The 25340-nt window shown below is 40.3% G+C and overlaps 1 protein-coding gene across 2 annotated transcripts; it reads left to right on the top strand.

Annotated features, from left to right (window-relative positions):
- Positions 1-66: 66 nt before the first annotated feature.
- Positions 67-25340, top strand: smox (spermine oxidase). Of its 2 annotated transcripts, XM_079813404.1 has the most exons (7): positions 67-341; positions 8474-8708; positions 8815-9041; positions 10483-10656; positions 12426-13125; positions 17168-17328; positions 22392-25340. In XM_079813404.1, exons 2-7 carry the CDS (start codon positions 8501-8503, stop codon positions 22542-22544), a joined length of 1623 nt encoding a protein of 540 aa, XP_079669530.1. In that variant the 5' UTR covers positions 67-341; positions 8474-8500; the 3' UTR covers positions 22545-25340. The 2 variants fall into 2 exon arrangements, with proteins under 2 accessions (XP_079669530.1, XP_079669531.1); XM_079813405.1 differs by lacking the exon at positions 10483-10656 and having other exon boundaries at positions 166-341; positions 22392-23198.

Here is a 25340-nt window from a genome sequence, read left to right as displayed (position 1 = left end):
CGGCCTATTTGGGTTGTTTGCTTAAGTATAGGCGTTTGGCGTAATCTAACAAGACTGAACAAAACCAGTTGTACTCGATCATCACTACAGGAAGGGTGGGCTTTGTGTGTAGCTCATACGACCCTGAGGCAAACAGTGAGTCACGCCAAGACTGAGCGCCGGTGTTGATTTCGTGGCGGTAGCGTCACATATCCTCATATTTATTCAGCGAGGAGGCAGCGGCATCGGCTAAACTGGCTGCTTCTGGTTTCAAGACATAAATACAAAGCGAGACGCTGCGAGTAGGCTATACAAAGAACAGAGGATCTCTCTCCGCTTTACGCTGAAGACGATAAAGTCAGGTAAAGACCATACTAAATATGATGATGTGTGTGTTTTTACCGTTAGCCTACATTATTGCGTGTTTTGATGGTGCGTGTTAACAGAGATAGGCTACGGTGAATCAAACAATTGTAAACAAAACTGACTCGTTGGACTGATCAGCGTTTTCATATTGGAGAGAACGTGTTTCTTTCAGTGTTTTTCGTTTTTTTTCCTCCGTTGTTTTTTCTTGAAAGCACAGTCCATTGTCAGTCATTTCAGTTTTCATTCAGCAGCTTATAATGTGCTGTTATATTAGGACATAAATGATGACAAATGTTCAGTCAGCTGAAAAAGGTACAGTAAAGGTTGATTTAATAAATAAAAAAAATAGTATTGGGTAAATGTCATAGGTTGACGTTTATTTTCGTATCACTGGAGGCCACTCGCCCGCGACAGTATGTAGTTACGTGGCAGCGCTGATTCCACTGGACGCACTTTGTTTCGAACTTCACTTAGGCTATCTCAACTCAAATGACCCAGTGCTTCGGGGTTTTATGAACGCTCAGCTATTTTTTTTAATTATTATCGTTGGCTATATATATTTTTTAAATGAGCATAATAATAATAATAGGCTAATTTAAGCTAAATAACTGATTTGTATTCAAAACCTGTAAGCTACAAGATCTCCATCTCATCAGGATAGCAATACCTCTGCCAGCTTTGTGAAGGATATCTTCTCGAAAAAGATAGTTCCTGTAGTTCGACTGCAAGTCTTTCTAAAAATTCCAATCTGCTTTAAAGGGTTAATTCACCCCAAAATAAAAATTCTGTCATTATTTTTCACCCTCATGTCGTTCCAAACCCGCAAGACCTTCGTTCATCTTCGGAACACAAATAAAGATCTTTTTGATGAAATCCGAGAGCTCTCTGACCCCTCCATAGACAGCAATTGAATTGCCACTTTCAAGGCCCAGAAAGGTAAAGACATTGTTAAAATCGTCCATGTGACTCCAGTGGTTTAACCTTAATGTTATGAAGCGACGAGAATACTTTTTGTGTGCAAAAAAACAAACAAAAATAAGGACTTTATAGAACAATTTCTTCTAGTCGGTGTCAGACTGCTGTTGACGTAGTGTTGCCTCGTGCGCATGCGTCGTGGTGCTTACGTGAACAGTGTCGGCCAATGGTAAGCCAGCGATCTGGAAACACTGTTTACACTACATCAACAGCGTAACTGTGCGTTCACACCGCCGCCGGCGAGAGCGTCAAACTTTGCTCTGGCCGCCCTGCCATCGCCGCTGTAGAAAGATTCGTGGACGCGCTGCCGCTCTGACGTAGATCGAATGCTTGTTCTTTTTTAAAACTGCATTTAAAGGGGCTGCAAAGCAAACAATCATGTTGATCGGCATTTGTGCAGACTGACATCAGGTAGGGTATAACCGTATAATATAACCTCATGAAATCATTTAAATGTGAAAGTTAAAAAAAGCAGATCGATGGAAAGAACGTAACAATTATAGTTACATGTTTGCTAATGAAATAAACCAATTAAAAGCCACTTGTGTGGTGTATAAATAATGTTGCGCGTCTTCTTATCAAACCCGCCACACCAGCCATGATCAACCTCTCCTCTATTTTGCTTGGGAACTAATGTGGTCGGAACCAAAGTTTACAGCACAGCGTTCTCTGGAATCCTCTCAAGCGGAGCACTACTACATTCCCATTGGTTGCCGCCGGTTGCCGCCGAACCGCGTCATAGCTCATTACCATAAAGATGACCTAATTTCAACTCTCCTCGATGCTCAAATCGTCCAAAACGGAGCTCGCCGCCGGGCTCCCATTGAAAATGAATGACTTCCGGCCACTTTGACGCTCTCGCCGGCGGCGGTGTGAACGCACAGTAAGAGTCTGACCTAAGGTTGAACCACTGGATATACATGGGCATTTTAACAATGTCTTTACTACCTTTCTGGGCCTTGAAAGTGGTACTTAAATTGCGCTCAGATTTCATCAAAAAGATCTTTATTTGTGTTCCGAAGATGAACGAAGGTCTTACGGGTTTGGAACGACAAGTAATTAATTACATAATTTTCAATTTTGGGTGAACTAACCCTTTAATGCGCCATGCTGATGATGTGGAGTGGGATATGGGGAAAACTGTACAGTGCTGATATACATACATGTCTTACAATGTGTGAGTGGCAGGCATTATAGAGGATGTAGGTTATGATTTCTAGGTCATGTAGAGTGTGTCCCTCCCCAAAGCCCACCCTTAATCTGCGGCAAGTGAGGAGCCGGGACATGTAATGTGGTTATTATATTGCTACAAGGATCACACTCAAGTCCATGATGGCTGGAGGTGAAAAGAGTTCTGAAAGGAAAAAAATCCCATCAAGCAGAAGTACTATTGCTTCAGGCTGTAGTTCAGCAAAACAAGAACATATCTGAGCCACAGTGAAGTAAGAATAGTGCCATTTGAGGTTGCTCAAACGGGAGAATTCCAAGATACATCAGCTACTTCTCTTTTATGTTAGGCAATGTCTCTGGATTAGTTTTTTTACTTAACGCATTGTGAATAAGGTCAAAATCACCAGACGGAGAAGCATTGTTTAGAAATGGTGCAAACATATTATATCACAATCTTTGTATAAGACTTTTGAAAACATCCGAAAGCCCCAGTTAATGGGAATGAGGCAACCGTGAACTCAACATCAAAACTTCTAGTTGATGCTAACACAGAGCATAAGTGTTTGTTGAAAAAAGTTTGAGAAAAAGCCCTATATGGGTCATCTAATGTAGGATCAGAACAATGGAAACCATGCCTTGCATACTTTATCTCATTTTCCGCTATGGAATCCGCATGGATTTGCCTTGAAACCAGACGTACCACAAGGCAAGGACTTTCTCATGCATACAGTGTTTCGTACACAAACCCTCTCAACCATGACCATTGTATTGAAAAAAGGGTTAGAAGGTGAACGTATGTAGTTGTTTTATTTGGTACAGCTGTTTCTAATGCTTTCAGCAACTTCTGATGTGCTCCATGAACAAAAGCCCAATGTTTTATCAACATTGCACACACATTCTTTCACCTGCATAAGATAGGAACGGGTGTTGTTAGGACCTGCAGCTGCACTGAGGTTATCCAAAACGTTCCATTTCAGGACCCCATCAAAGAACCTCTCCACCTCCCTGTAGAGCACAGTTCCTCAAGTCCGGTCCTGGATGGCCACTGTCCCGTAGCGTTTGGCTCAAACCCTGATCAAACTCAATTTGATTTCTACCTGCAATTTTCTTTTAACTCTGAAGAACTTGACTAACTTGTTCAGGTGTGTTTGATTAAGGGTTGTAACAGAACTCTGCAGGGCAGTGACCCTCAAGGACCGGATTTGAGGAACCCTGCTGTAGAGTGTCCTTTTTATTGGAGTTTCTGGTTGTGGGTCATTGATAAATGCCTCACTGCTTCTCTCAGTTCAACAGGAAATGTCTCCTTGACCTACATGATGAAATCACACTCTCACATTCGCACAGGGACCCATTCACTAGACAAGTATTAATCCAAGAATCAGGGATTTACCATACTATCACTGTTGCCACTAACTAACTAACTTTACAAAAGCTGCTTTAAAAGCATTGCTTTGCTTAAGTCATAAAATAAATTACAAAAATAGTGTAAGGTCAGCTTAAAAATGTGAAGTTGAAGCTGGCCTTCACCATGTAATTTTGGATATATACAGCCGGAAAGCTTCTCTATAGTCTAGCTGTTTTTTTAAGCTGTAGGCCACACACACAGAGATTTCCAGCTTGCTTCACTGTATGTCTGCGTCTGAAGCTCAGAGTACAGGGTTACATTTTGCAACCTTTTTTCCTGCTGGTGTGACAATATTTTGTTAGAGGTCGCACTGGTGTGACCATCACAGTGCCCAAATGAGAAGAGCTGCCAGTCCTGTTATATATGAGAAACATCAAAGGGCAAACGAAAGCGGAACAGAACCGCTCTACTCATTTGACCTGCGCGGACCGTTTATCTCGAAAACGTGACACAGTTACTACACTAATAACATCGCTACTCCAAGATCTAGTGGGAAGTGTTCGGCGCAGAATATTTAATGTAAACCAGGAGAAACATAAACATATTTAACAAAACACATTTAAAACCCACTGATATTCAAGGCCTTAAAGGGTTAGTTCACCCAAAAATGAAAATTCTGTCATTAATTACTTACCCTCATGTCGTTCGACACCCGTAAGACCTCCGTTCATCTTCGGAACACAAATTAAGATATTTTAGTTGAAATCCGAGGGCTCAGAAAGGCCTCCATTGGCACAATGCACTTTACACTCTCAAGACCCATAAAAGGTACTAAAGACATCGTTACAAAGTCCATCTCACTACAGTGGTTCTACAATAACTTTATGAATCGGTGAGAAAAGTTTTTGTGCACAAAAAAACCCTAAATAACGACTTATATTGTGATGACCGATTTCAAAACAATGCATCATGAAGCTTCGAAGCGTTATGAATCAGTAAGTCGATTCAGCGGTTGAATCGCCAAAGTCACGTGATTTCAGCAGTTTGGCGGTTTGACACACGATCCGAATCATGATTCGACTCGCTGATTCGTAACGCTTCGAAGCTTCATGATGCATTGTTTTGAAATCGGTCATCACTATGTAAGTCGTTATTTAGGTTTTTTTTGCGCACAGAAAAACTATTCTCGTTGATTCATAAAGTTATTGTAGAACCACTGTAGTGAGATGGACTTTGTAACAACGTCTTTAGTACCTTTTAAGGGTCTTGAGAGTGAACCGTGCATTGTGCCAATGGAGGCCTTTCTGAGCCATCAGATTACAACTAAAATATCTTCATTTGTGTTCCGAAGATGAACGGAGGTTTTACGGGTGTCGAACGACATGAGGGTAAGTAATTAATGACAGAATTTTCATTTTTGGGTGAACTAACCCTTTAAAATGCGTGGCTAAATTCACTTGAGGTGAATTCTCTAAAGGGTAACAACCCCTGATCAGAACCCAACTCCACCCACTGGCAATATTTAAAAAATACTGGAAAAGTGGGCAGAGCCCAGCAGAGACAGAGGTCCCGAACCAAGGGCGGGGCTGAGTGGGAGGGAGGGGGTAGGGGGGGTGGTTATTAGGGAGTGGTGAGCTCGTGCCAGGGGCGTGGGTAGTGAGCCGTTGAAGGGCCATCATACATCACGATGGCAAACAACGTCCAATAGGAAAATTCAACTGCAGTAGCCACCGTTCAACCTTAAGAGGGCAGCACTCAGATGTTTTTACACCATATTTCAAAAACATTTACAAAACAAAGCATTTACTCTAATCTAGGCCTGTCGCGATTGGTCGATACAATCGACTGGGTCGACGCTCTTAATTAGTCAACGTCAATATTTTTAGTCAACTGGGTAAGTTGGGTACGATATAAAATTGTATTAGTATCAGTACTTCTTTGACAGCAAACAATAAGCAGTATTTCTTAATCTGCATCGATGTGTGACAGCAGGAGTGAGAACGTGTGTGAGCTCTGCTTCCACCATTCACTAAACAATCGAAGCAGAACAGTCTAATATACGCGCAGCTCAGGAAAAAGAAAGCAACAGAAAAGTGCGGCGCGGCCGGGACGTGCTCGCGCACGCTGCCGGACTCCGACCTGAACCGCGCGCAGCCACCTTTCACTCAGACAGAACGCGGCGCCAGTTTCGCGGATTATTGGGTTTGAATGGTAAAAAAAAAAAAGTAAAAATGCACATTCGGGTATTCGGGGTTCCGAATATTCCTGAGTATTCGGGTAAACGCAGTCGGATATGTCTTTAGTGAACGTATACAGAGTTGAATGAGAAATCGGGTGTTACAATGAATTTGGTCCGTGCAGCTCTTAAAGGGCCGGACCTAATATTCTGTGTGAAGCAGGGCAGGGCAGGGCAGGAACATGCCGGTCAAGTGACTTTTTAGGTTTTTTTAACCCTAAAACAATGATAAAACAATGAATAGTAAGTTCTGTCATATTATTCAATTACTTTTACTGTTTTTTGCCATGGTATCGATTCAGTATTAAGGTATTTTAGTCTGGTATCGTATCGAAGTCATCATTTTGGTATCGTGACAACACTATTCTATATAAAAAAAATCCTTTGCTGATATTCTCTTTTTTTTGTTATGTTGGTTTACAAATTTGTACCTTTTAAAAAAAATTCTCTTTTAGTTTTACATTTTGTCAAGGGCTTGTTTACATTTATACTTTTTTTATAGTACACTACTGAAGGCCAACGTTGCAAGTAAAATTAAATGTTTTTAAGTAAAATTAGTCGATAGATTAATCGATAAATTAGTCGATAGATTAATTGATATAAAAATAGTCGTTAGTGGCAGCCCTACTCGAATCAATGAACAGCACTAATAATGCCCCAGTCTTGCAGATCATTAACTAAAAAAAGTTTAGTTAGGTTTAGTTACCCTTTAAGAAGGAAACAAGCCGTTCATATAGTAGCACACAATGCAATGCATCATGCTAGCAAACCTGTTAATTAATGTCGCTTTTCCACTGCGTGGGACGACTCGGCTTGGCATGGCTCGGCTCGCTTTACTTTGGCTCGGGTTGCTTTTCCACTGCAGTTTAGTACGGCTTCAAAGTGGGTGGGATTATAGACTGATCGTTATAGTTGCGCCCCCTTGGCTGCCATGACATCATAAACGCAACGCAAACGCACAACACAGGAGCAATGGAGCATATCGATGGAATGGTGTTCTTGATTCTCTGCATGTGGATGTATGTCAAGCTGTTTTGACTTTTATTCATTCACAGGATATGAATTCTTGGTATCAAGAATTGAATTTGAATGGCAGCCTATGGTGACATTTCACTAGTGAAAATACAATTACTGATATCAAGAATTAAGAGTTTTTACTAGTTGAAATTGAATTGTTGATATCAAGAATTAGTATTTTATCTGCAAGACGAAGAAGTTTGTTTCTAGCGGGTTTGGTGTCTCGTGTCGCAAATCCAATGGCGCTGGTAGTGACGATTCTCTCTGACCGATCAGTGATCTCATCACATTTTATTATTGGTACAGCTCGCTTGAAACCTCGACCAGGGTGGTACTATTTAAGTGAGCCGTACCGAGCCATACCATGCAGTGAAAAAACGCCATAAGTGTTCTGATTGTCATTGTGCGTCAGAGAAGCCGCAGGCAGCCCTTCCTGTCCTTCCTGCAGTCTGATAACAAACCGTGTTGAAGAATTTGGCCTGTGCAAACTCCCAACCGGAGGTTATTGTAGTGTGTGCTGACTGAGACTATAGTAGCCACAACTTCATTCATTCAAATCATAATCATTCACAGTTGTTAATCTCTTCCTCATTGCATATGAGCGTCTATGCCTACTGGGTACAATAACAATGTTGAAAGATAAGGAGTGTGTGTAGTGGTTGTGTATGATCATGTGGCTGGATCCAGAGTGGTACATTACTTTTTCACTCTGATGTGAGGAAAGATTACAGTAAAAGTTCCGTTTGGTCCACCATAATAACATCCTGTATCTATAACAATGTTCCATTATCATCACTCTTCCCACATTCAGGTCCTTAAAACAATAAACTCCTTTTATGAGGTCTGTCCAACATCAGGTGCATCTTTTTTCTTTTGGCTGTCACACATAAGCTGGTGTGTTTGTGTGGAGACCTTGCCTGAAAAGCCTGAACGGAAATGTGAGGAGCACATTCATTTCCTTGTGGCTATCACAGTGCAATTATTTTCACAGCCACATACAGAGCTTTTCCATTCACTTGTGTAATGGATTGACATTTTACATTCTCTAGTCTGTTGTTGTGAGTCTGTTGCCTTGTCCGACACAGTGTTCTCAGGTGGGTGAAGACAAAACGAGAATCAAACTTACACTTCAGCTGCATTCTTATTCAGCACGGCAGTGGAAATATAATCACTCACACCTCATACACAAGAGGTTGGAGATAAGACACATTATTTTGTGAATAGTGTTATTTAAGGTTGCAGTCAGTCCGTTGAACCACATGCTCGAAGATGTAAAGTTCTGCATCTTTGATGTGTTCTTTTCCTGTGAATAATCTCTATTATTAGTCTTGCTTGAGGGCTTGGTGTTTGCTCAAATGGTTTCTCCTCATCTCACCCTTCCCCAGATTCCCTAGAAGAAGAGCTTGGACGGCATGCAAAGTTGCGAAATATCTTCAGACAGCACTGATGATCCTCTTAGTAGAGCCCTACGCAGACATCGACAACCGCGAATAGTAGTTATTGGTGCGGGCTTGGCTGGCCTTACCGCCACCAAAACCCTCTTGGAAAACGGCTTCACCAATGTCACGGTGCTAGAAGCCTCAGACCGTATCGGAGGCAGGGTGCAAAGCATTCAGCACGGTGAGAACAACCGTCTTGTCATATGACAGCATCCTTTTTATTCTTTCTAAGTCCAAATTCATCGCCATCCTTTTTCAGATCAGAAAATATCTCCCTCTATCGACAGGTAAAACCACTTTGGAACTCGGAGCAACCTGGATACATGGGGCAAATGGGAACCCTATCTACCACCTGGCTGAGGAAAATGGGCTGCTGGAGCACACCACAGAGGAGGAGAGGAGTGTGGGCCGCATCAGCCTCTACGCCAAGAATGGTGTGGCCCACTACCAGACCAACAACGGCAAGCGGATCCCGAAGGATCTGGTGGAGGAATTCAGTGACCTGTACAATGAGGTGATGAAAGAGAGCTGAGTGCCTGGTTTTGTGCAAGCACTTGTGAATTATAAGCCTTAAATAAATACACGCATCATGGCCCTGTTTTCACCTGGTATTAAAACATGCTTTTAATGACTTAATCACAAGTGGTCTGCCAAGATGCATTTCTGCTTCCATTTGTATTAAGCAGCTAACATGAAGAGCATGCAGTGCTTTACTGCAGTCCGGCACCCCTTCAGAATGTATAGCATTTCCACGACAAATGTGGTCACATGCGTTTTTAACAGGGGTGGGGAGCTTGGACGGCATGCAAAGTTTAATAGGGGTGAGGGGTAGGGGTGGGGGGGATTCCAGGCCAGTAGAAAAAAAACCCTTGCGTTGAGCACTGCATCTGTTCTGTGGTTGTTACCTCATCCTGAGCTGCTGTTCTCACAGTGTTTTGCAAGATCCCTGTCTTTTGCTTGGGACTAATATTTCTTATATTTTGCATCTAGTGTCATGAAAATTATATTTTGGCTAGTTAATTAAAGGGATAGTTCAGCCAAAAATGTATTGTTTTTTTCTTCCTTCATACAATGGTCACCAAAAACGGTTTGATTTACTGACATTCTTCAAAATATTAGTTTCGGAAAAACAAAATAATGAGTAAATTTTTTGTTAAACTATCCCTAAAGTAATGCAATATTTTTGACCATAGTGTATTCCATCCAGACTTATGCTGGGTACACACTACAAGATATCCGTGGTGATTTTGGGCCGATTTCTCCCCTTCCGACGTTCCTAGGTAAAGTCACGATTATCTTGATGGTCCTACAGATTATCTTATCAGATTTTCCTGTGGTGTGACTGATTGACTGAATCGGAGAACGACGGAGTCAATCTCGAGTCAGAAATCCTATTGTGTGGGGGGAACCTGAAGGACAAACGCGTGCACGCTCTGGAGATTATCAAGTGAAACGAAACAATACCCAATATCAGAAAGTGAGCTGACTGTAACATATAAAGTCCATGTTCACACCATCTCCATGACTTCATCTAAACATTTAAATTTTTTCCCTCCATAGAGTGTATGGAATTTCCTGTAAAAAACAGTCCATACACTATAAGCAGAAGCATCTTCTAGCCGGTCGTCTGCCATGTTCGTTTACTTTAAAATCACATTTGATGTGAGAGATTTTGCGAGATTTCCGTGTTCACAGACGAAATTCATTCACAGATTCTCTGTTGTTTGTGAATGGAATCTTTTAGTGTGTGGTGTGCTTTCCTGATCACATCGTGGCACTCTATACACAAAACGGTTAAATCTATGATTTCTTATACGATTTTAAAAATCTTTTAGTGTGGCCCCAGCTTAACTAATGCAATAAAACCCTTGTTTGTGGTAAGGACAGCTCCATGATCATGATCTGACTCTAGGATCTCTCTCTCTTAATCTTGTCGAACAACCTCCTTTGAGCAGGTGTACGAGCTGACTCAAGAGTTCTTCCAGAACGGAAAGCCTGTTGGAGCCGAGAGTCAAAACAGTGTGGGGATCTTCACACGAGATGTGTTGCGCAAGAAGATCATGCTCGATCCTTATGACTCAGAGAGCACCAAGAAACTTAAGTTATCTATGCTACAACAGTACCTCAAGGTGGGCGGGGCATTAATGTCTTAAGAGAGATTTTTCATAAGCAAATCATGGTTTGTTTACTCATAGGATAGTTAAAAATCAAGATATTCCTCTCTAAATCTGATTTTGCAACTAGACTTGTGGCATCACATTTGCATCTCCGTAACAAGCCACTCCAGGAAATAGCTGAATTCCTGTCATATGCAGATTTATTGCAAATCTATGACAACATGAAACACACTGCATGTGTCCTAACCTATGTAAAACAACATTGATGTCAATCTTACTGCCATGCATACTTCCCACTCTGTTGCAACAGTAAGTTTGTCTTGTGAAATGCAAAACTGTAGACGTCTGCCCACAGAGGTGTGGATTCCAAAAATACTACGGTTTTAATAATTTCCCACACTTTGACCTAGACTCACAATTGGCTTGTATTCACAATTTGTATGATTTAAAGGATTAGTTCACTTCAAAATGAACATTTCCTGATATTTTACTCACCCCCATCTCATCCAAGATGTTCATGGCTTTCTTTCTTCAGTCGAAAAGAAAATACGTTTTTTGAGGAAAACATTCCAGGATTTTTCTCTCTACCATTGACTTCCATTGCAACCAAAATGTTGAAGGTCCAAATCAGTGCAGTTTCAAAACGCTTCGAAAGGCTTCAGAGGCTCTGCACGATCCCAGACGAGGAATAGGGTTTATCTAGCTAAACCATCGGTCATTTTCAATAAAAAAAGGAAAAAAAGAATATACTTTTTAACCTAAATTGCTCATCTTGCGCTGCTCTGCGCTCGCAGTCACACTAGACGTAGGTGGAAGCACCGCCCCGTGTTTACAAAGTGCTCGTGCGAAGACTAATACAAATGCCCTGTAGCAAAAAAAAAAGGTAAAACAACGATGTTGGATGATTTTAAAGTTGAAGATGGAGTGTTTTTTGGTAAAGGGTGTTTGTATTAGTCCTCGCACGTTCGTTTGGGGCTGTACTTCCGCCTACATCTAGTGTGATGGTTTCAACGTCATTGCGCAATCACTGGCGAGCGCAGAGCAGCGCAAGACAACTAATTTAGGTTAAAAAGTATATTCATTTAAAAAAATAATAATTTAATGACTGATCGTTTCGTTAGATAAGACCCTATTCCTCGCCTGGGATCGCGCAGAGCCTCTGAAGCCTTTCGAAGCGTTTTGAAACTGCATTGATTTGGACCTTCAACATTTTGGCTGCAATGGAAGTCAATGGTGGAGAGAAAAATCCTGTAATGTTTTCCTCAAAAAACGTACTTTCTTTTCGACAGAAGAAAGAAAGTTCTTGGATATGATGGGGGTGAGTAAAATATCAGGAAATTTTCATTTTGAAGTGAACCAATCCTTTAAACTTAAAATCTCACACTACTGTTTGGTCAGGCTATTCATAGAAATTGTGATAGTACTAAAAGCTCTGGATTATTGACGTAAACGTAGGACAGATATTGAATGTCATCTTGTAATGCTAGAGGTTCTGGGAAGAAGGGGCAGGACCAGAAAAAGCACTCAGCTGGCTATATGCCTTCTAGACTATGTCTGCTTGTGTTTATTTACAGCAATATCATTTGAAACAGTAACCTTAGAGTATATGGTGTTTAGCAAGCAGTAAATGAAGCTATACAAGGCTATACATAAAGTGAATAGTCACATTACCTAAATATGTTGATATTTAGTTTTATTGGCTAGAAGTACCTTAACAGCAAGATGCTGGTAAGACAAGTTTATGCTCAATTTATTTCTTAATATCTTCTTTTGTGCCTCAGGTGGAAAGCTGTGAAAGCAGTTCCCCCAGCATGGATGAAGTGTCTCTAAGCGAGTTTGGCGAGTGGACAGAGATTCCCGGCGCTCACCATGTCATTCCTGTTGGTTTCATTAAAGTCGTTGAGATCTTGGCTCAGGACATCCCAAGTCGTGTCCTCCGCCTCAGCAAGCCTGTCCGCCGCATCCATTGGAACTGCAGCTCCCAGGATGCAGAGGAAATTGACGACCAGGCTGACCATAACCAGGACCAACGACCCTGCCCTTCTCCAGTCTGTGTGGAGTGCGAAGACGCAGAGTGTCTGCTGGCAGACCATGTGATCGTAACGGCCTCTCTTGGGTTCCTGAAGAAAGCTCATGAGACTCTCTTCTCCCCGGGCCTGCCACAAGACAAAGCACAGGCCATCCAGAAACTGGGCATTAGTACCACCGACAAGATCTTTCTGGAGTTCGCAGAGCCCTTCTGGAGCCCCGAGTGCAACAGCATTCAGTTTGTTTGGGAGGACGAGGCACAACTGGAGAGCCAGGCATACCCAGAAGAGCTGTGGTATCGAAAGATCTGCAGCTTTGATGTGCTGTATCCGCCTGAGCGCTATGGCCACATGTTGAGCGGCTGGATCTGCGGTGAAGAGGCTCTGCGCATGGAAAGGTGTGACGACGAGACTGTGGCGGAGATATGCACTGAACTACTACGCCAGTTCACAGGTCAGCAAGTGTAACACTAATTCTTTCACTGTAATTATACAAGTTTCCACAATACTATCCAAGATTCTTAGTATCTGGGTGAAATCCTGTTTAAACTGATCTCTAATCAGGGTGTTACAAAGCAAGACAATTACACCTCTTTTAATCTCTCACTGAATTGCAGACTCCCTGTTTCCCACCACTAAGACTTATTGTTGACAGTTCTTTTGCCGTTTGTCATTAACAAAAGACCATTGTTTAATGTGGTTTGCATAATGAATCCCTTATTCTTATAATCCCCCATTTTGTTATGTCTGCAAGAGCTGCACTTGGATAACAATCAAGGTGGATAATTTCCAGCTGACAGGAGATTTGGGTTTAGCAATTTAATGTAATCAAGTTTGTCATCCAAACAAAGAGTCAAGTGTTTTGCACATTTAACTGGCTATATTTACTAGGGGTGGCACGGTACAGGAAAAAACATCCGAACCGTTCGGTTCGCCTGTCTCGGTTCGGAGCGTGTGTGCGGCACGGTTCGACGCATGCGCAATGTAGCCTCGTGCCCGTATGTTACCTCAGACAGCGGGTGTCCTTTTCACGCAAAATAAGAATATGTCTGGACATACAGTAAAAGAAGTAAAAGACAGTAAAAGTGGAGTGCTGCAGGTCACGTCACGTGTAGAAATGGCAAGTGGGAGAGATAAGGAAGGCTGCCCAGAGTTGGAGGATGCACCAGCGTCGTAAAACGGCTTCACACGGAGAGCGGGCGCCGCGCGCATGCCCGTTGTGCATTCACACACTGGCAGCGTTTGTCTCGCGCAGCTGAACCGCAGCTCGTGCCGCTCGTATAGGCCTATTGCAAATACAGACGAATATTGTCCATTGTCACAGTTTCCGGTGTTCTCCTCCGACCCCTGTCTGTGTCGTGCTTTGATTTATGATGGGCAGCATATCTGCTGCAAATGCGACCGTGTTACCCTCTGTCCCAAACACACATGCATATAACATAGTTCACATACAAGTAGTTCACATGATAAATGCAACATTAAAGTTAAGATATGCTTCTAGTTTTAATAATTTAAACAGGCCTTTGAAGTTTGGGCAAAAACTTCTGGCAGTGTTGTGTTTTCTTGTATTTTATAATTTTTTCACAGCGCTGGATGTCAGGGTGATTGTGAAACACACGGAACACTTCACTACATGATTTCATGGTGAAATTTTTATTTTTCATGTTAATCAGGTCAGCCACAGTGCATTGTTCTGATCAAAATTAATGTGTCAGACTCGGTAGACAGAGTAAACAGGAGACAGCCAGTTAGGAAACAACTTCTACATGATATACCCATTTTTTTTAAATACTGTATCCTAAATTGTGGATAATTAAGCTATATATCATATGCTGAAGTAAATTTCTGGAGTAGAAAAAAACATCAAACAAGAACCGTACAGAACCGAAAACTTTGACCCTAAAACCGTGATACAAACCGAACCGCGGGTTTTGTGAACCGTGCCACCCCTAATATTTACTCTTTCCCCGCCAATGATGGCATTTTCCGCCTTTCCGTGTTCTCACTGTTTTACGGAAGGGGGCACTATGACACATCTTCTGAAAGAGTACTGAATCTCACAATCAAAAGACGTGAAGAAAAAGAAGCAGAAACAAGCGATAGCATATGTAAGCTCTTTTTTTTTTTACAATTATTTTATAGCCTAGCAGTTTTTTTATAGGATGGACAGTTAAATAGGAACCCAACCTCATTATATTTAATAAATATATTTGCCTCTTCTTAGTGTTCCCTGCAACGGAGTATTCTCTGTCTAGAGCGCACAACTGCACAAGCTTATATGGAAGAAGCGCAAGCCTGAGCTTGTATTTTGGGTTAAGCTGCGTTGGTTTGACATTGTGGAAAATAGAACAATAGAATCAAAATGTATTAGCCTTTTTATCCTTTAGTTATGTGACGGTGAGAACATTTTCCCTCACAGTCACATTGCAGTGCTTGTGGACTGAGCGGCTGTGAACGAATGACAGTGCAGCCGTGCGCAGTTTACTTTCGGTTTGCCAATTCGGCGTGTTGCTTGAATTGTGGGTTCATTAGCCTATTATTCTTAATGAAAAACACAACAATAAAACAGTACAATGACAAACTCCCTTAAATATGCGCTTTTACATTCCGCTTTGAAACCAAATCTTCCGCGATGATCTTGTCATTCAGCTCCTCACTCTCGTGATGAATGAAATCTGACTCCTGCTGCAGTTTGTGCAGCGACTCTCGTTCGGCTCACACTGCACGCTCAGTTTTTAATTGTAGTTAATCTGTTCTCTAACTGAACAAAATTATTTTTACTACTATAATGTATCAAACTGGGACATAACAGACCTGTGTGTTTTGTATCTAGTGAGTGCGCGTCAGTGTCCGTTCTCGGAGCATATAAGCGTGAGGTGCGCCGCTTCTCCAGATTCCTGCCTTTATTAGAGAGAAGAATATGCCCAGCCCATTCCCTCCAAAGCTTAGAGTATTTGATGTTGATTACTACCAAAGCTTCGAAGCTCAAAAAATGGTATTCAGACCAGCCCTAATGTAAGCAGCTACATATGTAAAATAACGTGATTATCATTAAACAGCAAATGAATAAAAACAGCCTAATGTTACTGAATGAAATGTCGACCCAGGATGAGCTTTGACTCAATCGACTCCATCTATCTTTTGATCATTGTCCTGAATCTGATCAAGACAAAGTATTATGACAAAAAAAATAAGATTTTCTCACCTTTTGGCTCTAAAGGCTGGGACGAGCGTCGGCCGGCTTAGTTTATTTTGGTTATAGCTAGGCTGGACCCACTTTATATTAGGTGGCCTTAACTACTATGTACTAACATTATAATTAATAATTTGATACAATGCACTTATTGTGTACATACATGTTTTTACATTGTACTTACATTTTAAAAAATACCTGCGTGTAATTACATCTGTAATTTATTTCTGTTGTTACATTTGTAATTACACAGTTGACACTTCCCTTACACCTAACCCTACCCTTAAACTTACCCATACCACCACACCTGTCCCTAACCCTACCCGTATCCCACCTCAATATCAGCGTGTTTTGCAAAACAATTTGAACACAGTAAGTACATTGTACTTATTTTTTGATGTAAGTACATAGTACTTAAGGCCACTTAATATAAAGTGGGGCTGCTATGATTGCTTCGATAGTCTGTGTTACCAGTGTTCAGCTGGTAACACTCAACTTCCATAGGTATTAATTAATTAAAAATAGCTAAAATTTTGTTAAAAAACAGCAGCTCTGTTCTTCCTTTTGATAAATTGCATGTTCAGATATCCCTAAAACAACATTATTCTCGGGGCCTTTTGTGAAAATGATCAAAAACGCTGGCGCTGGCTGGCAAAAGGCGGGGAAAGAGTTAATGTTGTCGTCTTGTCATGCTTATAAGTTATATTTCTCAGTGACAAGAAAGCACATGCACCTGTTAAATAAGGACATAAAAAGGACCTTTGTTAAAGTCAGGGTAAAGTAGACAAGGGCTCTAAAGTTTCCAGGGTTGTGTGAAACATTGTACTGTAAACAACTCTGGTTTCTCTTCTATTGTAACCCTTTCATGACAGAACACTTAGTCAGACATAAGGGTCAATGCACACATTCTCTGTAGATTACGTCAACAGGCTGGAATGCCCCCTAACTAGGTCAGTCTGTTTTAATCCAGAGCCACAGCAGGTTCCCCTCCCCTGAAATTGGATTTGGTCACACCTTATCACAGATAATTGAAAGGTCCCCTAATTTCTGTAATTATATGACCTAAGACTAACTACCCTTGTTCATCAATCAACACATGCCTACTAAATCCATACCACTAAAACAAACACAGATCAGCATAAAACACTTTTAACGTACACTTTAAAAAGATGGATCTCTGTACAAACTCTCTGCAAATTTACATTTTACCAAGCACATATTTACTCTTTTTTCAAACAAATCAATTAGTAATGTATAGTAATCAATGGTCCATTTATTTTCATATGTTTGATGTTTCCATCAGGGAACCAGAATATTCCTAAGCCAAGGCGGATCCTGCGCTCCTCGTGGGGCAGTAACCCCTATATCCGAGGTTCTTACTCATTCACTCAAGTGGGCTCCAGTGGCAGAGATGTGGAGAGGCTAGCTGAGCCACTGCCTTATATTAAGAACACTAAGGCTCCGGTGAGTTGAAATTTCCACTGAGTTTAAAGGTGCAGCAAGCCATTTCTGAGAATCATTGTTGAACAGTTGATAGTTGAAATCAACCCGAGCAAACACACCCCTCCCTTAATTGCCCCCCCCCCCCCCCACAATGCAAGAGTGGATGTCATTTTATCATAGCAAAAGCAAAGCAAAATAATGCTTCGCAGAAAATAAAGTGAAGATGACGAATGAACAACAAGGATGTGATCTATGAAATTTGACCTCTTACAGCTTTAGAAAGCTGGGGTCAAGCCCTTTCCAAATGTATTTCTTTCATGGCTTGTCTAAAACAAAAGTTATGGTTATCTGAATTTGGCTGATCGCTATGATTTTCAGGAATGGAATTTTGAGAAGAACTGTTTTTTTGCGCATAGTGCATTTTCATGTCTCTCTAAACTTAAATGGTTGTAATTCAAGAATGCTTTGGAATATAGACCTGAGGTTGGTCTTGTTTTAAAGAAGACACTTGGCAGATTATTGTATAAGTGAAATAAATTATGAAAGCAAAATAGAAAAACAGTTATAACAGTTAAAAAAGTTATTCAGTATTTTCAGAAATCGCTTACTGCACCTTTAAAGCAAATTTTGTAATAGGCACTTCACCAGTGTTAATTTCGACAGCAAATTTTTTATTTAGTTTTAGTCATAATCTTTTGACTAAAATGCCATTTAGTTTTAGTCATATTTTAGTCACCTGAATGGTTTTAGTCGACTAAATTCTAATGAGTTTAGTTCAATTGTAATGCATTAATTGAGCATTTAAGCATTACATAACCGACTGTTACTTGAATACGTAAAAATTGTGTTTTTGACCGTTCAAGCGCACAAAAACACGAAAACACAAAAACATCTACAGGTGCTGGTCATACGATTAGAATATCATCAAAAGGTTTATTTATTTCACTAATTCCATTCAAAAAGTGAAAATTGTATATTATATTCATTCATTACACACAGACTGATATATCTCAAATGTTTATTTCTTTTAATTTTGATGATTATAACTGACAACTAAGGAAAATCCCAGTATCTCAGAAAATTTGAATATTGTGAAAAGGTACAAAATTGAAGACACCTGGTGCCACACTCTAATCAACTAATTAACTCAAAACACCTGCAAAGGCCTTTAAATGGTCTCAGTCTAGTTCTGTAGGCTACACAATCATGGGGACTTGACAGTTGTCCAAAAGACGATCATTGACACCTTGCTCAAGGAGGGCAAGACACAAAAGGTCATTGCAAAAGAGGCTGGCTGTTCACAGAGCTCTGTGTCCGAGCACATTAATAGAGAAGGCGAAGGGAAGGAAAAGATCTGGCATAAATGTACGCTATTCATTGATCGCGTAGACCAGGGGTGTCCAAACTTTTTTTAAAGGGGGCCAGATTCGATGTTGTGGACATACCCTGGGGCCAGTCCCTTTTCTTATTTAAATTTAATAAATGCTCTATTTTTAATAAGTGCTCTATTTAGGTAAAACCACACTGCAAAAAATACTTTTCTTACTTGGTATTTCTGTCTTTTTTCCAGTCCAAATATCTAAAAATTCTTAAATCAAGATGCTTTTACTAAGGAAAATTACATATTTTTTCTTGATTCCTGGGGGGGGGAAATCAAAATGAATTGAGTTTTTGATTGAAACAAACTAAATTATCTGCAAATGGATTAGAAAAATAATCTTGTTTCTGTTTGGGACAGAAACAAGATTCAAAACAGAACAAATTTTCTTACCCCATTGGCAGATATATTTACTTGTTTTAAACAAAAACTCACTTCAGCTTCATTTTATTTTCCAGAAAACAAGAAAAAATATCTAATATCATTTAACTTATCTCGTAAATACATCTTGATTTAAGAATGTTTAGATATATTTAGACTAGAAACAAGACAAAAATACTAAATGACAGCATTTTTTGCAGTGCACACAAGGCAAAAAGTAAAAAAAAAAAAATATCTTTCTATATCTAGAATGGCTTTAAGGTATTTAGTCTATAAACATAATATATAAATACAAATGCACAAAACTGCAAGTTTATGACAAAAATAGTCTGCAATTTGGCCTTTATTACTCATTTAATAAATGTCTACATTACAAATTAAATAAAATTTTATATTAACCTACATTTCTGACAAATTACCACGGTTACAGGTGTTACCACAGTAAATCCATGATAAATGTTGCCGAATTGTTGTTTGAAAAGTATTTTAACTGAATCGGCTCAGCTGATTTGCACGTTAGTGTTGTTGATTAAGTCAGTGCTGTTTAACTGGATTTAAATCAAATCAAATCATAGAGAGATTCGCAGCTTGTACCGGAGACCTCTGCGCCGAACTCGAACACTTCTCACGGGCTGTTTAGTGGGCGCGTAATCGAGACACTCAGCAAGTAAACACATTTGTTCAGACAGAGTCAAGCCGGTCAGAGCTTGCGAGTTGCGCAGAGCACAAGCAGCGCTGTTTCGTTCCACTTTGGGCGCTGTTTCCCTGGCCTAAAATCTAGTACTGCCACCTTGCGTTGACATCGTGAAACTGCACGATTTGTAAATTATCCATGGCGGGCCACATATAATATATTTTAATAGACACGCAGCGGGCCGTTTGAAATTCATCCCCGGGCCGCATTGGGCCCGCGGGTCGGACTTTGGACACCCCTGGCATAGACCGTAAAAAAATATGGACGACGCAACTTCATTGGCTTCCGCTGAAGTAACTGAAGCCTCCGGATGTCAGAATATGGCGCTGACATCTTGCGCAGATTTGGGACAGAGTCTGTGCAGTTGTGATCTCGGGACCGGAATCTGCGCAATAGAGAGCAGGAAGTAGAGGCGCGATATCAAAAGCCCGCCCACACATAATTCATTATGTTGGTGGGAAATAAACAGTTATGGAAATGTAGAGGTTAAAGCTAAAGCTCCACTCACCTCCCGAAAATCCCGCAAAAAGTCAGTTGGTGCCTCAGTGACAACTTCATTCAGAGAAGCCGTCAATCTCAGCTGTTAATCATGACGTCACATCCCCCCCAAAGTTATTTAAAAAAACGAATACTTGAAATGAAATCATCGTGATAAAAACTGCCTAAAATGACAGAAAGCAACTTTGGGAAAAAATTATATGAAGTGTAATTTGATTGTTTAGTTTATCTCGCGTCCATTAGAATTAGGGTTGGGTACCGAAACCCGGTGCCAATATAGCACCGGTACTCATATAACCGGTATGTACCGGACCGAATCAGAACGCAGATTTCGGTTCCTCATTTCGGTACCAAATTCAAACGTGCTTTCGTGCTTTGGCTGAGCCAGAGACAGACGCTCAGCGCTGGTCACATCAAAACTCATGACAACTATTCAGTGTTTTCAACCACATCATGTTTATTTCAGGTTTCAGACATTTAAATGCTCATAAGTACTAGCAAAAAACACACACTGATGTCTATGGAAGCGGCTATGACAATCCTTTCAGACGGTTATAACTTGACTACGTTACGTGTTTTATTCACACCAGATACATGCACATTATATAGTAGCCTAACTATATAGTTTACTCTATTCTTCTTCCAGTTCACTGGTCACTTACTTTCATGTATTTCGTGAGACGAGAATGAACTCAAGTGTTGTAAATCCGACAGATCCGATTCTGAGGCGCAAACTAACATGGCGCCGCCCATTGCGCTTTATAGATCAACTAACACACATTCACTCACACATTCGAATATCAGATAGTTTGTGACACAGTTAAGAAGTTTGTGAATATTTTAAATAAAAAGAAAAAACGAAATAAACCCGATACAGCTGAGCTGTCAGCGCTATTGCGGCTGCTGTGTGTCATGTGAGAAACATTAAGGCGATGCGTTCTAAAATATTTAGCCAGAGAATATGATCATATTTCAAAATAAAGCTGAAGCTTGAAGCTGGTTTGTAGCAGAGCAAGAACACAGACGACTGCTGTTATTACTGTAACTGTTATTTAGAGTTATATTAGGCTTGTTGTAGTTGGGTTAGGTGGCTTAGGTTTTACTGTGAATAAGTCAATAATAATTTGTAAATAAGTAAATTGTGTTTTGTATTTATTTATATTCATACATTTAAGTATACATTAAACTTTTAATAAATGGTTCAATTTAAATAAAAAAAATAAAATAAAAAGCCATTTAATGTCATCCACCTCGTTTTGTGGCCTTTTTTTTTTTAAAGTATCGCTTTAGGAACCGTTTAGGCTCCGGTACCGTTTTATAAGTATCGGTTTGGCACCGGAATCGAAAAAAACCCAAACGATACCCAACCCTAATTAGAATCCGCTGACTTTTCACGGAATTAGAATCATACTGGGACCAACCACCTGGGGGCGATCGAGGCGCGTAGGCTTCAGTTATTTACAGGAGTGCTGCAGGCTGGATTGCGAACCGCTCTGAAGCGTTGTTTCGTGAGCCTGTAGAACGCACAACAGCACCGCTCTTCCCTAATCGTCCCTCCCTAACAGTGCAGTCTCGTCTTTATTCGTTGACGAAAATGACAGAAGATTTTTCCCGTCATAGTTTTTACCATCCAAAACTGTCTCGTTTTTCTTCTTTCAAGTTCTTTCAGACTTGTTTCTGATTATTTTACTCAAAGACATTTTCATCTTGTTAGAACCACACATGGCCCCTTCACCTCTTGGCATTGTTCAGATTTCCCTTGACTGCTCTAAAGTCAGGCTGACCCAAGTGGCTTGCGCGGTCGTTTTTTAAATGTGTCATATTGAGCTGTGGAGTGCTGAGACTGAAATTTGAGTCAGGTGAGAAGGTTGGGCTGTACACGGGCCAAACAAGCACACACACATATACTCACACCAACATGCTCAGGCCAATTAAATGTCTGAAAGGAACAGTCTGATCCCGCAGAGCACACAAAAAGAACAAGAGGCTGGAGAGTGGAGACCTCACTTTTCTATATCGGAAAGATTGAGACTCATGCTAAAAATAGCCTACTGGGCCCTAGGGCAGTCATGTTGTAGAGCATATGTTTGGTCAAGCTAACTTTGTTGTTCTTTTCTTTTCTTCTATCCAAAGCCTCTACAGGTATTGTTTGCTGGGGAGGCCACTCATAGAAAATACTATTCCACTACCCATGGTGCTTTGTTGTCAGGACAGAGGGAGGCCAACCGCTTGATTGAGCTGTACCAGTACTCCTTCGGTGCAGAAACCACAAAGCCTAATGTTTAAAACAAATCGCAACAAAAACAAGAACCACTTACTAGTGACAAAAACAAATGTGTTATGTGCTATCTGTATTTCAAATGATTCAATTATGTATGAAAACCTAGTAGGGGCATTAAACTAATAACAATAAATCCTCTTTATACTGTACTTAGATTAGCGCTCTGTAGATTTTACTTGAGATGTACTGTACAAGGCTGCCATGTGGCGCTATCTCTGGTCCTTTTTTTTTTTTAGATTATTTTTAATCCATGTTACTATGTTTCTATAATTTAACAATTTTTGTAAGTGCCTTCTGTATTTAATTTTATGTCTTTAAAAATTTAACAACAAAAAAAAAGACTTGATATGAATAAAGTGTATGTTAATGTCAATAAGCATGACTTTTATTTCCAAGTCTGTTTCTGTTTATTATTTAAAAATCTTTTTTTTTTTTTAATATTGAAATATGATTTAGCTAACTTCTGAAATTTAGGCCTTCTGCAGCTCAAATTTTAATACAATGATAAAATGTTTACAGTTTTGGTTCTGTACTAAAGAAGAACTTGTGCATGACTATGAAGTGTTAGTGCTCTTAGTGCTTTGCTCTAGTTTGAAACACACCACAAGGGATAGTTCACCCAAAAATGAAAATAAAATTTTAACTAAACCACTCAATTCATATGGATTCTTTTATGATCTCTTAATGGTATTTTTGAAGCTTCAAAGTGTCAGTTGCGTAGCTGTCTATGGAGGGACAGAAAGCTCTCCGAGTTTATCAAAAAGATCTTCATTTGTGTTTTGAAGATTAAAGAAAGTTTTACAGGTTTGGAACAACACGGCGGTGCCGGTGAGTAATTAATGAAAGAGTTTCCATTTTTGGGTGAACTAACCCTTTAAAGGGGTGGTAAAACACATTCTTTCGAAGGCTTGATTGTGTTTGTGGGGTGCACTGTAACATGTGTTCATGCTTCGTTTTTAAAAAATTGCATTATTTTTCATATATTTTACCTTTATTCTACACTGCTCTGTCCCTCCTTGTAAAAACGGTCTGATGGTTGTATGAAGCCAGTCCCTCAAAAATACGCAATGGGCTCAGATTGGTTAGCTGGCCCAGTGTGTTCTGATTCGCTAACCGCCGAGTGCACGTTTGTCGGAAACGTCACGCCCCTTACCTTTACCGGTAGACTGTGCTTTGGGTAGTATTAGAAACAATGGCGTCAATAAAACCATACCAATTTGAGCCTGAATCAGACCCAGACAATTTTAGTGAAGATGATCGAGCAGAACCTGTTCAGTCCTCAAGAGTAAAGACTGTGGATCTATAGTGATCGCTACTGAATGGCACTGTTACTTCTGTATTTTTAGAACGATTATAGCCAAATATCTGTCGCAAGAACTATTAACCCAAAACGAACACTAAACATTGGCTTTACTATAGTAGCCAAATCAAACACAGAACCATGTTTAGCATGCCTGTAGATAAACAATACATAAAAGCTCTAATCAAAGAATAATTTACACTAATGCCAAGTTCGCAGTTGAGATTTAAAAAAAAGTTTGTAACGTTAGGTGTTTGTCGGATAACGTTAAGTATGAATGAGCATTTAACAAACTGGTTTGCAGAGCCAAACAGCGTTGTCATCTGTGTACTTCCTTGCTACAACGTACAATTAACAATACGAACTATTACAGGAAAACTAAATAAATCATACTTACAGGTTGTGGCCCTTAAACAGCTTCTGTTTTTAAATCATCTTTCAGGACAAGCCGTTGTGCAAATCCTTCATTGAACTCGCGAAGATTGTGGAAGCTTTCCTCCGTGAAATGTGCAGCGGGAGCCGCGCACGCTTGTTGTGCATATAACATGTTGTATGTTAAACGCACTGCAACCCACCCCAGTCCCTAGGAAGGCTGAACAAAGTGGACCTGCAATCCGGATGAAAATAACAGCGTTTCGTCGGCATTGCGGCAACAACACTCAAGCCTACTAACTATACCACAACAACGCTTCCCTGCGGCGATACAAAATGCCCCCCCCCCCCTTATTTAATATTCTCGGAGGAGGGGTTTATGTAAATATTGGGGCTGGTGATGTCAGAGACCCTGGAGGAATGTCTGGTAGTCCCTACCGGCCGTTTGCTGTAGTCCTTAGAAATTGATTTCTTTAAAAGCAAATATCTCCCTTTGCTTTAAACTTTGAACGTTGTAACTTTGCAGATGTTGTTTATGCTCAAACAGCAACATTACACACTAGCTAAAGTTAGAAAAGTGAAATCGTGGTTTACCACCCCTTTAAAGCCATAAAACAAAGAAAATGCTCCTTACCGACCCAAAGAGGGCAGTGTTGACCTGGAAAATTAAGATTTTTAAAACTCCACTGGGATAAGATATACAAACATTTCTAATCAATGTGTAATAATTGATTGTGATAATTGTCATTTAAAATTGCACAGCATATAACAAAAAAGGTGAAAACTGGAAGTTAGGCAAAAGAAGTTCAAACTATGTGTCACCTGAAAATCTTTTTGTCTAAAAAAATAAAGGGGGTTACATATGAAAGATGCTTGATGCCTTCCTACCTTGGAATGCGTCCTCCAAAGGCAGCATTTAGTTTTCTGACACAGCCAATGATACAAGATTCTTAATGTGAGTAAAGTGAAATGTAGTTGTGTCTTGCTTGTGCAGCTGGGCCATATTGTCAGTGAATATTTTAGCTTTACAGGATTTAATTAGGCCATTGTACATAAATCACCAAGACACCAGATGACCATCTATTGTAGACGGTTTCTGGCTATATTAAACACAAACTAATACAGAGCC

The sequence above is a fragment of the Gobio gobio genome (genome assembly GCF_949357685.1).
Source record: "Gobio gobio genome assembly, chromosome: 3".
Taxonomy (NCBI): Eukaryota; Metazoa; Chordata; class Actinopteri; order Cypriniformes; family Gobionidae; genus Gobio; species Gobio gobio.
This window is presented reverse-complemented; position numbering and strand designations above follow the sequence as displayed.